This window comes from Pteropus vampyrus, unplaced genomic scaffold (assembly GCF_000151845.1).
Source record: "Pteropus vampyrus isolate Shadow unplaced genomic scaffold, Pvam_2.0 Scaffold56, whole genome shotgun sequence".
In the NCBI taxonomy this organism is placed as follows: Eukaryota; Metazoa; Chordata; class Mammalia; order Chiroptera; family Pteropodidae; genus Pteropus; species Pteropus vampyrus.
The window spans coordinates 7,888,766-7,902,665 of record NW_011888837.1 but is presented as its reverse complement, the minus strand read 5'-3'; the positions used below and the strand labels follow the sequence as shown (position 1 = coordinate 7,902,665).

Below are 13,900 nucleotides of genomic sequence, written 5' to 3'. Positions count from 1 at the left end.
TCAGATTGTATCATAAAGTTTTGCTAGTATGGATAATTATACACAAGGCAAGAATTCTATTTATAAAGCCACATTATTTAACATAATGTAAACTTTTTCCCCCCAAAATAACCTTAAGTTTCTGGGCATAGTAAAGTGCTCAAATAGCAAATAGCAAATATATGTATACTAAAAGCCTTTGAAAACTTTTCCAAAAAAATTTCATCCATACATTCCTTTATATTAAGTTATAAGCTCTAATTTAAAAGTCTCACATACTACATGAAACTTGAGCACACAATTAAAATAAATTTAAATGTAGGTAGTCCCAAATCATTTGCAGCATTGAATTTTATCATGAAACATTTTTCACCCAGCATTTCTTTTATCTCCTTTTCATTTCTCTCTCTCTCTCTCTCTCTCTCTCATTCTCTCTCTCCCCCCTCCCTCCCCCATCACACATACACATACACACTCTTGCGGCATGCAGGCATTAGCTTTACACAGTTTTACATAAGAATTGTAACCCGTTTCTGACCCTCAACATGATTATTCTGTTTCTAACTCTCTATTACTACTCATTAAAGCTCTGGCTTCATCCCATAAGCAGGTAACATCTGCTTTATATCAATGCCAAAAATATAGGTTCTTTAAATAAACTTTAAGAAATAAGAATAAAAATGTAGAAGTTGTATAGATTTTTAAAAAGTGGAAATCTAAGATCTTTTATTGCATCCAAAATGAGTTTTTTCAATGTGAATACCCTCCATTTACTCCAAGAAAATTGTGGAAAATATCAACATCTGTGTATTGCAATAAAAGCACTACTTGTACCTGCCATTCATCCAGCCAGTGAGTAATTTGGAAAACAGTAGCAATAAACCTTGGAGTGTAGTAGATGTAGGATGAAGCCAAAATGTTTTTCTAACTTGTAAAGGAAACTTTTCCATGAGCACTACTTTCTGCCAGTTGCTTCTTCAAGGTCTGAGCAGCATCAGCCTCCTGTTGATTTAACTCCAATAAATTGAGAGGAAATTCAAGTGAGGCATGTTCCACAAGTTAAATTTTCCTATTAAAGTATAATTTGAATTCCATCCTCTGGTAATACTGGCATCAGTCATCAGTCAGGCAAATTGATAAGTATGAGAATACTGATAAGTAAAATGAACCAAAACATGTGCAACCTGATATTATTTAAATATTTCATTTACTATCATTCTTTTCATGAACCCACTTTCCAACGTTGGTGAAAAGACACTTGTGGCCCAAAAAGGAGATAGTAAGACAGAAGAAGCAAGAAAATTATAAATTAAGTAATCCATTTTCTAATTATTTAGGTTTAACAACACTTGTAAATAGTATAAAATTTAAGATAGTTTATTTCTTTAATATGAATGTCTCATATACTATAATTAAAGTATATATACATAAATATAGACATAGAAATATGACTATAGAGGCATATATAATTATAATATAGTAGAATAAAAAAGAAATTTTGGCTAGAAAATGTTTTATAAATGTCTCTACTACATTACAGTCTAATCTAAAATGAAAATAAGCAAAACTACCTCATGTAACATTCATATTGTTACATGACACAGGCTCCTACTCTAGTGCAATTTCCAAGCTGCCCCCATTATGATAGATTCATGACGGCTATTACGTTTCTATTCCCACAGCATCAGATAATAGAAAGCAAGTACTTCACCTTTACGTTGAAACTTTTCCCCATTCTCTTTGTGCCATTTAAATTGATCAAGCCTTCAAAACAATACTTCTCATTCTGGACCCACGTCCTTCCAACACTCATAGCTTTCATCCTGCAGTCAGAAACTAAGCTTTGGTCATCAACTCCTTTGGTCTTCTAGAAAATGACTCAATGTTTCCCTGATTCCGAAGCCAAAAAATATTGACATTCTTATATCTCTTTTTTTCTTATCATTCATGTTTACACCTTTCTCCCATATTTACAGCTATAACCCTTGACGCCCTCAACCTTCTTGTCCTCCCTCTTCCTTCCTTCTCTCCATTACTTCTTCTCTTCCATATTCTCTCTCTCTGTCTGTCTTTGTCTCTGTCTCTCTCTGTCTCTGTCTCTCTCTCTCTAATTATTTCCTCTCCCTTTTTTGCTTTTAACAAATGCTGGCCACCTAGACATCCTTGTGAACTAAAGAATACACTGACAAGACAGACATGGTCTCTATCCTTATGGCGCTTCTTGCTTAGCTATCTAAGGAGACAGACATTGCAAAATCCTGCAGGTGTGATAAATTTAGAGTATGACAGAACCATATAGTAAAAATATTTAACATTCTATTTGTTATATTCTTCTGGAGGAAGTAACATTCAAGTTGGCCTCTGAAAGATATAAAAAGTACACGATATAAAAAAGAATACAAATAAAAAGATATAAAAGCATGACAAAATTGCTAAGTAAAGGCAATCATAATCTTGACTGAGAGGTCCCTGTTCTCTTGCACTTAAGTAAAGGAAACTGTCCCCAAAAGACTAGACTTTCTGACTTTTCTCATTCCCTCTTTTCCTTCTACAAGTATTTTCTGAATGCATACTATGTGCCAAAGACAAGAAATTTGAACCAATGATTATCAAAATCATTTAACAATTACTATCACAGTTTAAATGTCCTACTAGAAATTTATTTTACAGAAAATCTCAGATAAGGGGATATACATAGCAAATTTGTTAGTTTTGTAACAGCAAAAAGGAAAAAGAAAAAATATTAAATGTTTATCATTTGGGGTATAGATTAAAAAATTGTGACACATCCGTATAATAAACTATATCACAAGCTAGTTCAGGTATATTGTTACACGGAAAGAGCAAACTGTATATAATCCCGTTGAATAAAATATGGAAGGAGATTTCCAAATTTATCCATAATTCTATTTATAGGTATATTTAGTTCAATATCTGTCTATAACTATATATCTACCACTATAGTGATAGCTATATTTCTTTGTACATATGTGAATTATTTTTGGAAAGATTTATAGGATAACATTAACTTCAAAAGACAGTGTGGTTGGAAAATGGGATTCTCGCTTTTAAAATTTATACCTATTATTAAGATTTATTTACTTGTCTATACATTCATTTATTTATTGTTTTTAATTTATTATTAGCTAGAATAGTCCGGAGCTTCATTGACTCTTCTTTCAACAAGTGGAGTAGGCCCGCTTAGGATTAGAAAAGAAAGGCAATTTGTTCCCCTTGCCCCAGGTGGACTTGTGTGGACTGGCCAAAGCTGTCCTTCCCCCAAAACCATGGGAAACAAGGATGCTGCCCATGGAGCACACAAAACAATGCAGCGTGACTAGCTTTCGTTTAAGTACTCAATACATTAAGATCTCAAAAAGTGCCATTAAAAATGATAAGTAACAATAGGTGAATCAGGGTAATGGGCATATAAGTGTTCTCTATGTTATTCTTTTGCCTTTTCAATGGTTTAAAATTATTTCTAAAGAAAAAGATTGAAAAAAGAAAAAAAAGAAATCAGGCATCATATGTTATCAAGTAGGTGACATAACTGTTTTTTTTTGTTTTCTATAAAAACAAATAAATATCCCCTTTTCATTTTATTTGTAGGTTATGTTTAGAGCGGAATGAAATAACACAAGCAAAAAGCTCATTCTTGAAAACACATTCCTGACATTTTTTTCTATTTCTTATATTTAAAAAGTGATCTAGTAGTCAGTAAAAGTATTTCATAACATTATCCACTTGGCTATATAACCTAGTTTTTCAGTTTTCCAGTCTGTATTTAGAGAAAGATGTATTAGTTTAACTTCTTTTAAGTTTAAAGGAAAGTTATTATTATAAAAATGCTTTAGGAAAATCATTTTGGTATTTCCCTTAACCTCCCATTAGGCCATTTTTTACCTTTGGAAAATAAAGTCATAGACATGCTTATTAAGTCTTTGGTTGAAAAGTAAATGTTGTATAAAAGAAAATGTATTTGCACAGAAGTATCTCTTCAATAAAAATTATCTAGTTCCCACTTTCTAAAATATGAATAAATTATCTTAACATGACCTCAAGTAGAATTATAAATAACCATTTCTCTTTTAATTGAGGTATGAATTTCACATAATTCAGCCATAAAAAAATGTATTTTTTAAAATTTGTATCTATAACTAAACTTACCTTCTGAGCCCCCATTTCCACTGGTGGCAAAACATGTCATCTTGCCGGTGTGAAATGAACTCAGTTACTTTCTTTCTAGTTTAAACACACATTCTTTGAGAAAAATATTTGGTTGGCTCAGAATTCTCCTCCTCCCCATTCTCCTTTTAATTCTCCTAGATTTAAATTTTTCTTTCTGGTATCACTCTGGCCACAGGGGACAGGTGTCCAAGCCAAGTTCGCTGACATCTATCCACCCTGCCTTTCTAATATGATGCGCAATTGGTACTTTTGCACAATTCATACTTTGTTTCTTTTTATTATTCCTGTATTCACCTTGAAACATGGGTGTCCCTTCTTTACTTTCCAGTTGCCAGTCATGGGCACACACCATCAGCACTTCACAGTGCAGGTCAAAGATGGGGTTATTAAGAGAAAACTGATAAGCAAAGAAGCAGTAGAACATACAGCATCCCCCTGAGCTCTCATCAGCCCCATTGCTCAGGTCTATGTGCACATGGCCAATATTCCAGGAGAGTGAGAACTTGAGTCAGTTACACAACACCCTGCATATTTGTAAGGTAAGGGGCAGGGGAATCTATGTAATCTGTAACAGTAGAAACATCCTCATAAGGAGACGGCCTTGTTAGAAAAGGGGAGCCTCTGGATCCCAGCAACTATTCTGTTGAACTAATTCATATCCACCCAGTCAACTCTCTGCTAAGCAACCAAAAGAAGAAAGATTAGCCACTAGGGCCACTGGATTTGTCTCTCATCAACTTAAATATAATAGTTGATTATTTTCTATATTTAAGTTTTAATCCTAGAATTCTCCTCTGGCATAAGGCAAAAATCTAATATTTGGTCTCCTTACTTAGTAGTTTTTGTGTCTTTTTTTAATTCTCTTAAACTTTAGAATGACATCATTGTCAACTTTTGATTCTTTGAAATCTTCCTTTCCATGTTTATATATTTTTATTTATTTTATGTTATATCTTATGTTAGGTCCTCCAGGATAATCTTGCACAATTTCAGTGATTGTCAACATTTTTGCCAAGTAGTCTAACTTTAATAGGCCTGCATCTAGGGTTTCATCCCTGCCTTCTTCCCATTTACATTTACTTGGAACCTCTTGATTTTTAAAAAATGCTTTGTACTACCCCTTATTCCTCCCCTGCAGAAATACATAAGTTAGTGATCCTTGCTTCTCTCAACTAGGCGGAGCTGATGAAGCAAAAGCTCTAAGTGTGAAGTGGTGTAGTGATCCAAGGTAAAGCAGACTCTGTAGAACAAACCTTCCTGTAGGCTAATTGTTCTAAAATCTAGCCTGGGAAAAAGGATAGTTTTGGCAAGCCCATTTGCTTTTATCCTAAGCCATCCTTTCAATATAGATTTACCTGTTTGAGAGTCAATATCATTTTCTTATTCTATGTGACTTTAAGATCCTCTCTTAATCGATTCCAAATTTAGGAGGAATAAAGAAGTCAGACAATGAAGTCCTCAAACTCTAATAGTATCTATTGTATATTTATTCACACCATTTACATTTCAAAATGCACAAAATATGGTATCTTTTCCACCAAGGAAAATTCATCAAATGAAAAGTTTTAAGAAGTATCCAAATCAGATAAACTCAAAATTTTGGCAAACATAAGTTATAGTAGCACAAATTTTCCTCTTTAAATAAAACAGGGAGATTAGAAGCTTACCCTCTTTGATTTATCTTGTTAGATAATTAAGATGGATATACTAAACTGTCATCTCTTTGAGTATCGATTTCATCAACTATAAAATGAAAAGTAATAGAGCTTCTTAAGTTTTTCCTTGTGGTTCCTCTGTTGCGCCACTTGGGAAGGTCATTCCTTTATATATTAATCTCATGAGTAAGTCTTAATAATAACTAATATTTATTAAGCACTCACTGTTTACAGGCACTATACTAAGCACATCACACGTTCCATCTCATTTAAAGCATTCCATAATGCAGTAAGTGGGAGACACCGTTACTCACATTCCACAGCTGAGGAAACTGAGGCACAGAAAGGGCATAACATTTTCCCAAAGTGCTCTAACTAGTTAATATCAGAGCTCAGCTATGAATGTAAAACTTTGACAACAGCAGCTACTATTTTTTACCACACAATAAGTCTAAATCCATTTATTAGAAACCTTCTTTTATATATTTTGGACACTCAGAACAATTCTTTTAAGAGCTGTCCACTTTCATACACCAAAAAAGAAAAAAAAATTCCTGAATTTTTCAATGGTTAAAAAAAATAAATAAATAACCACGTGTGTAATAACTGTCATGAAAGCTACAGTACAAATTGATAGAACATTCTTAATTTTGCTACTTTTTGCAATTAAACAAGATTTTACGACAAAGATTGATTTTTGTTTCAAATGCACAACAGACACAGAGTGTCCAGTCTGTATTATCATACATTTGCATTTAGAAAATAAATTTACACTGTCAAAGAAGAAAACTGACTTAAACAGAAGCTGATTAAATGCTTGAAAATAATTCAAGGCACTATACCATTGAAGTGGTTCCAGAAAGTGACATGGATGTAATATAAGATCCTGAACTACATCAGAACTCCAGAATTTAGCAAAAGGGTAAGAGTGGAGTTCATTCATGTAGAGGAAGAGAAAATTTTCTTTGGACTAGTTATATCAGATAATATGTTTGTTTAAGGAAAAATAAACAGGTGGGAAAAAGTTCTGCATGCCTAACGTGGAAGGAAAGCATATTTGTGCCTAATACATTGCAGAAACTGTTTAACTATAGCTCATACTTTCAAAAATATTATCCTCACACAGTGGCCAAGGTCAGTTTGAATTTAGGTAATCCACTATACATAAGTGCAGATCATATACATTAAACTGACCTCAAAGGTATTCTGACACCCTACCTTTTAAAAATATTTTCCCTGTTTATTATTCATGGATTACTATTTTTTCCCTTTGAGATCTGGCAATCTTTAGCTTTTTGTTTTGTTTTATACCCCAATTTCAAGTGTATAACATCCAAGTTTCCTACTGATAATCAACAACCTTCATTCCTTCATTGCTAAAGGCACATATTATGATTTGGTCATATGCCTTACAAAAGGACTACTGTAAATGTTTCAGGAATAAATGATCCCTTACAACCTAAACACAAGTTTCAGACCTCAAAGATTTCCTGTAGCCTGCAAGATCAAGGACAGCAGTACTTCATTTTATATAAAATTCATAACAACGCCATCATGATACACTTAAGACAGTTTTGAATCTTTATTCACTGCTAATAGAGGTCCTTAAATTCAATACTTCTTCAATTTTGAAGTCATACTTTGTAGACTAGTGAAAAAAGAATAGGACTAGAAATGAGAGAATTCATTTTCTAGACCCCCCTGGGCCATGAGTTAACCTCAAAAAGACTCAGTGTTCTTCTCTCTCATTACCTACCCTATGAATGACAGTAGAGAATCAAAGATAGTTCACTGCATATGGATGTTAGGCACGTGACTCTAGAGAACCAAATATTGTCACTGCTAGTAAGAGCTTAAAAGTACTTTTTATAAGAACTTATGGAGGTGTCTTATGAAATAGTGAAATCACAGGAAATGATTTGTGAACAAATTATGCAGAAAATAAAGAAAAATATAGTGTAGATTCAACAAAAATGTAAGGAGCAGACCCAGAAATAAGATATAAGGTGTGATGGCAGGGATCTATAATTCATGTTATGCCTTTCATATCATCCAAAACAATGGATTATATAACACAGGCACTTCACAAACGTTGCAACTGAAATGAATGCACACTGCACACTCAGGAACTTTTTCTTCTAGAATTTGGCTGAATAAAAGCTATTTTGCACAAAGTTTTTTACTTTCATATAGTTGGAGGTGGCTAGAGGCCAATTGTGACATTTGGGTATGCATCATACCATCTCGTGGAAATTCATTTTTGCAGAGGTATAATAGATTGACCCTGGAAATAATTTACTCTAATAAGAATGTGGGCAAGATTCCAGTGTTAGGTGCCCCACTCAGGACTCTCTGAAGTGGAGATTCAAAGAAAGATGGTTTCTTTCATGATTTCCTTCCTAGAAGAGCTGAGGAAATATGACCTGGATGACAGTAGCTGAGATAATTGAACAGCTTTGCTCAAACAAGGTTTGAGATTAGGAGCAATGTCAGATAGAGGAGGAAGGTCTCTAGTATACCAAAGATTTCAGTGTGTGATCTCATAGTATCCAATATTTGCTATTAGTCATTTGCTCATCAAATCTATAAATGTTGAATGCATCAATATATTGGAGATAGCTAACATATGCAAAGTATCCTGATCGGTTGGACAAGTGACTTGAATAACATGAAAACCTTATAAAATGCTCAAAAAAAAAAAAAAAAATGAAAGCTATCTTCAAAAATCACAGTGTGGCAGCAGCATTATTTTATATAGTTCCAGAAGGCAAATAACTAAGAGAAGGTGATTTTTTTCCCCAGCATTGTCAAGTTGTTAGAACTCTGAAATGTAAATTAGCAACCTACAAAGAAAAGAACTGCCTATCAATGAAAGTATTTAAAATATTTTATCTGTCACTGAAGTTGTAAAAAGGATTCCCATATTGGAAAAAAGGCTGAATAAGATATACCCTGCATTCAGTATTTCTAGACTATGGTTCATGATGAAATTGATATCAAATGTCTGTCCTTGTCTCCTTCCTCCCTTCCTTCCTCTGTCCTTCCATCTGCAATCTCTTTCTTTCTTCCCTGACTCCAAAAAGATAATAATAAAAAATGATTTTTTTATTTTCTCAATTTTATTTCATTTAGGTTAGCCACGCAAGGACCTACAAGTGTGATGGGAGCCCTCTCCAGGGGCCTGATGTTGAGGGTGACGCATTCCATGCCCTGCCAACTCCACTTCCCCTGAAGGAGAAAGTTTCTTGGAACTCGACATTCCTCCTCCCCAAATATTTTCCCAAGAATCTCGGAGAACTCCGTTACCTCAGAAAACACACAAGAAAATATGTGCATAATTGCCGTTGCTAGATAACTTAATAAATATTTCATACCTGATTACACATTCCAAGGCAGTATGAGCATCCTTTCAATGGTACCTTCTCTGTTAAGTCTACAAAACTGCTCTTGCCCCCAAACAGCACTGGTTGAACTTTATATTCATTCCAGTTCTCAAATAATTGACATACCATTTTATTTGATTATTTTTTTAATTTTCAATTACAGTTGACATTCAATACTATTTTATATTAGTTTCAGGTGCACAACATAGTGGTTAGACATTTATATAATTTACAAAGTGATCCCCCCAATAAGTCCAGTACTCAACAAAGGACCATGCATAGTTATTACAACATTATTGACTACATTCCCTATGCTGTTCTTTATATCCTTGTGACTATTTTATAACTACCAATTTGTATTTCTTACTCCTTTCACCTTTTTCACCCCGTTCCCAAAGTCCCCTCCCATCTAAGTCTATTTCTATTTGCTTATAATGTTCTTTAGATTCAACATATAAGTGAAATCATACAGTATTTGTCATTTTCTGTCTATCCCAGCTTTGTTTCCTTTCCATTTGCATGAAACATATTTTTCCAACCCTTTACTTTCTTTCCATCTGAAATGGGTCTCTTGAAGACAGCATATGTAAGGGTTTTGTTTTCTATCCATTCAGCGACCTGGTGTCTTTTGATTGGAGCATTTTATCTGTAAACATTTGTTGACTCTTTCCAGTGTATTCTTCAGTTACCGTATTCTTCATTTCTGACTGGTTGTTTTTTATGGTTTCTGGGTCCTTTTTTATGTTTACTATCTCTTTGTTGAGGTTCACACTGAGTTGATCTATTCTTCCCCAAAGTTCGTTGAGCATTGTTATAACCAGCGTTTCTAACTCTATCTGGTAGATTGCTTGTCTCCATTTCATTTAGTTCTTTTTCTAGAGCTTTGTTCTGTTCTTCCATTTGGGACAGTTTTTTTATCTCCTCATTTTCGCTGCCTCTCTGTATTTGTTTCTATGTATTAGGTAGACCCGTTATGTCTCTCAGTCTTGGAAGGACGGCCTTATGTAGGAGCTGTCCTATGGGGCCCAGTAGCACAGTCTCCCTGGTTATCTAAGCTGGGTACTCCAGGAGTGTCCCCTGTGTGGGTTGTATGCGCTCTCCTGGTGTAGTTGAGCCTTGATTGCTGTTGGCATGTCGGTGGGTGGGATTGACTCTCAGGCTGACTGGCTATGAGGACTGGCCACCACCACAGTGGGGGCTAACCTCACAGAACAGTATTTATCCCAGAGGGGCTCTGGTGCCTGCTGAGAGCACCCTTTGCGTATGCCATTTGTGAAGCTAATCATGTGGTACTTTGTTGTGATCTGAAGCCGGCCATCAGGTGTATTGGTTCTGGGGCCTCTTGCGAGGGGCTCTGGGGCAGGCCAACGTCAGCCACTGCCTGTGCCCAGCTGGGGGCTACCTGGTAGGAGCCTCACTGGTAAGAGCCTATGCTGGGCCCAGAGAGGCCACCTGCTGCGATGCAAGGTCGGCTGCCACCTACACCAGGCTTTGGGCTACTCAGCAAAAGGCACAGGGCACACAGAAGCCAGCTGCTGCCTCCCTGGGGCCTGCAGATCTTAGAGAGTATTTAAGAAACTTTATAGTATGCGCTGAGGCTCAGCCACTGAAAGAACCAAGGGCAGTGCATGAGTTACTTAGAGTGAGGTCTCAGGGAGTTACCAGTATGGGGTAAGCAGTGTTCACCAGGTTAATGCAGATTCAAATTTTGTGCTTGGCTGCGCCTGGCTGTGCCAGTAGGCTGTGTGAAGGGAAGGTTCAACAGAAGAACAATGACGGCCCTCATCCTTAAGCCACAATATTCAGTTTCTCCCATATGCCTCTCTGTGCCTTTTAAACTGTTGTCCCTTTGCTGGAACTTAGGGTGAGTGTTTGTGAGCCAGTGAGCCTGTGTATAAGCCCTTTAAGAAGACACCTGGTTTTCCAGCAGCCCTCCATCTCAACAGGATTTGACGGAATCCCCACTTATTTTCACAGCCAGCTGTTGTGGGGACTTCTCTTCCTGGCACTGGAGCTCTGGGCTCAGGAGCCCGGGGGACCTCTGTAGCCGAGATATCCCTCCCAATACTTAACCACCACATGTGGGTGTGGAAATCAGCCCCGTTCAGTCTCCACCCCTCCTATCAGTCTCCACATGGCTTCTTCTTTATATCCTTAGTTATAGGAATTCCATTCAGTTATTCTTCAGATGGTTCTCCAGGTTGACTGTTCTATAATTTAGTTGCAATTTTGATGCAGTCAAGAAAGGAAGTGGGCACAGTGTTTACCTACTTCATCATTGTAACTGGAAACCCTATTTGATTATTCTTTACTCCGATCCAATAAGGTAAAAAGCATTTATATTAAAAAGTCACCTTAGTTCTGGCCTATCAAGTAGCATCTATTGCAAAACAACAAATACAGACAGAATGCTGGACAAGCACCACCCACTCTCCCCCGCCCCAACATAATGCCCAAAGAGTACCTACATCATTTAGTACATATATTTTTCCTTGTATTCCTAGTCATCTTTAAAATATGGGAAAATTTGCTTTACCAAAAATTACATTAATAAATGACTAGACCATTTTATATATGTATATATAAATTATACATATATATGAGCAGATTATGAGCAGATTATTTACCATCAAACATTTGTTTCTTGGTGGTAAGAATATAATGGCATAATTCTGCTTTAAAAATAAAGCTCTGTAATAGTTGAGGATTAAAATATATCTATCATCATTAACAAAAGGGAAGCAGGGCTTACTCGTAGAGAAAAAGAAAAAAAAGGAAGGACAGCAGGAGAAAGGGAGAAGGGAAAGGACTACATCCAAGAAGAAAACTGACGTTATCAGTCGAGCCCTAGAGAAGCTCAGAACTCAGAAACTCCAGTGACACAGGAGTCAAGGAGTGAGAAGTGGGGCTGAATTTAAGAAGGTCAATCAAAAATACATTCTACCTGAACGAACAGGATTATTAAAAGCCAGACAGTCATATCCCTCAGACACCTAGACAAAGGATTAAAGATTAATATCTAAAAAAACTGAACAAAGACCCTGGGGGAGAATCAGAACAGGCGCTTGGTGCCACAGAACAAAGCCTTCCATATTTAAAAGGGCTTCTGCCTAATGGTAAGCTCCCTGGCCAATCATAAGTTAATAAAAGGGAAGCAGGGCTTATAGTCAGCTTTTATGTTGCCTTTTTTTTTCTTAAATATGAATGAATAATCAAGGGTCACTAATAATTTGAGAACAAACCTGCAACATGATAGAGAAAAATATATACCACAAGTATTTATCTTGGAAGACACAGAAGCAATTTAGATAACAGAGAAAATTAACAAACAAAACAAATCAAAACTGTAGTCTCCTCAGATTATATAAGAACACAGTACTAAGATGAAAGAACATCAGTTTGAACAGTTTTATGCCTGTTTAGCCTGTTCATCTCAAATGATAAGAACATAACAGTAAAAGAAGAGGAATGGGTAATCGAAATTAATAAATTAATCTTAGAAGCTGGAAAATACCTAAATATTTGGAACTAAATAATAACATTTAGATAAACCATGAGTCATAAAGAAATCAACAGGGAAATCAGAAAGTAATTTGTACTGCATAAAAAATAAATTGCATGAAAATGAAAACATAATCAATCAAAAGATTACTTAAAGCAGTGCTTAAAGGATAATTTATAGCACTAAAACACCTATATCAGAAAAAAGAAAAGTCTCAAATCAGTGACCTAAACTTTCATCTTAAGAAACTAGAAAGAGAACAAATTAAACTCAGTGTAAGCAGGAGAAAAGAAATAATAAAGAACAGACATCAATGATGTAAACAACACAAAAGTAATAGAGAAAATCTATGATATGAATAGTTGGTTCTATGTGATCAATGAAACTGATAAATCTCAGGACAGATAGCTCAGGAAAGACACAAATTACCAATATTAGGAATGAGAGTGGATATCACTATAGATCTTACAAACATTAAAACGGTAAGGGAATATTATGAATAACTTTATCTAATAAATTTGATAAATTATAAGTGTCAACACAAAGTAGGCTTTCAATAAAAGACAACGATCTTAAGTGCAATTGTTAACATTGCAAAGACTGTATATTAGTCAAATATGAAGAGGAGCAGAGATTTCTAAAAAAAGACTGATAGATAAACTGACCCTTCTGAGACTTTTCTTCCATTTCTCAAGAACTAAAGTAGAATATAAATGTATCTGGCCCCCATGCCAAAGCGAGCTGGTATTCTTGCTGTCTTGACTGTAATAAAAACTTATTGGTTCAGATCTGGCCCCTCCCCTTAAACTGCTTTACTCAAGATGAATAAATATAGAAACCAGCAATGGTCAACATTCAGAATTGGTTAAAAGAAGAGCATCTGGCAATATACCTGGCAACATATGCAATGTTTTTCTCATGTAAAAAAATAGAACCCTGTGATGACCCACTGGTAAAATAGACCTTTCCCCTGGGACTTGGGGGCAAGGATGGGGGAACGAGAGTGAAGAATAGGAAGGCTCTAATGTGTTTCTTTTTCAGTTGGGGCATCTAAATAAACAGAATATTACTTCAAAACATTGGCTGTTGGGAGCATTTAATTAATTCACCACATACTGAAGTTAAGCAAGAAAGGAGAAATCAACATGATTGCTAAATTTCTGTTTGTGATCCAAATCTCACTGAGAGCATAC

General features: G+C 35.5%; 1 protein-coding gene across 2 annotated transcripts in view; it reads right to left on the bottom strand.

Annotated features, from left to right (window-relative positions):
* CUNH4orf22 (chromosome unknown C4orf22 homolog) overlaps positions 1-13,900 on the bottom strand; it is a 541,171-nt gene that overhangs the window by 299,371 nt on the left and 227,900 nt on the right. Inside the window, exon 4 of one of the 2 annotated variants that reach the window (XM_011360592.1) lies at positions 922-993. The exons of the other annotated variant lie outside the window; for it this stretch is intronic. Within the exon in view, the coding sequence (XP_011358894.1) occupies positions 922-993 (72 nt within the window). The remainder of the gene's footprint in view (positions 1-921; positions 994-13,900) is intronic. 2 annotated transcript variants of the gene reach the window in all.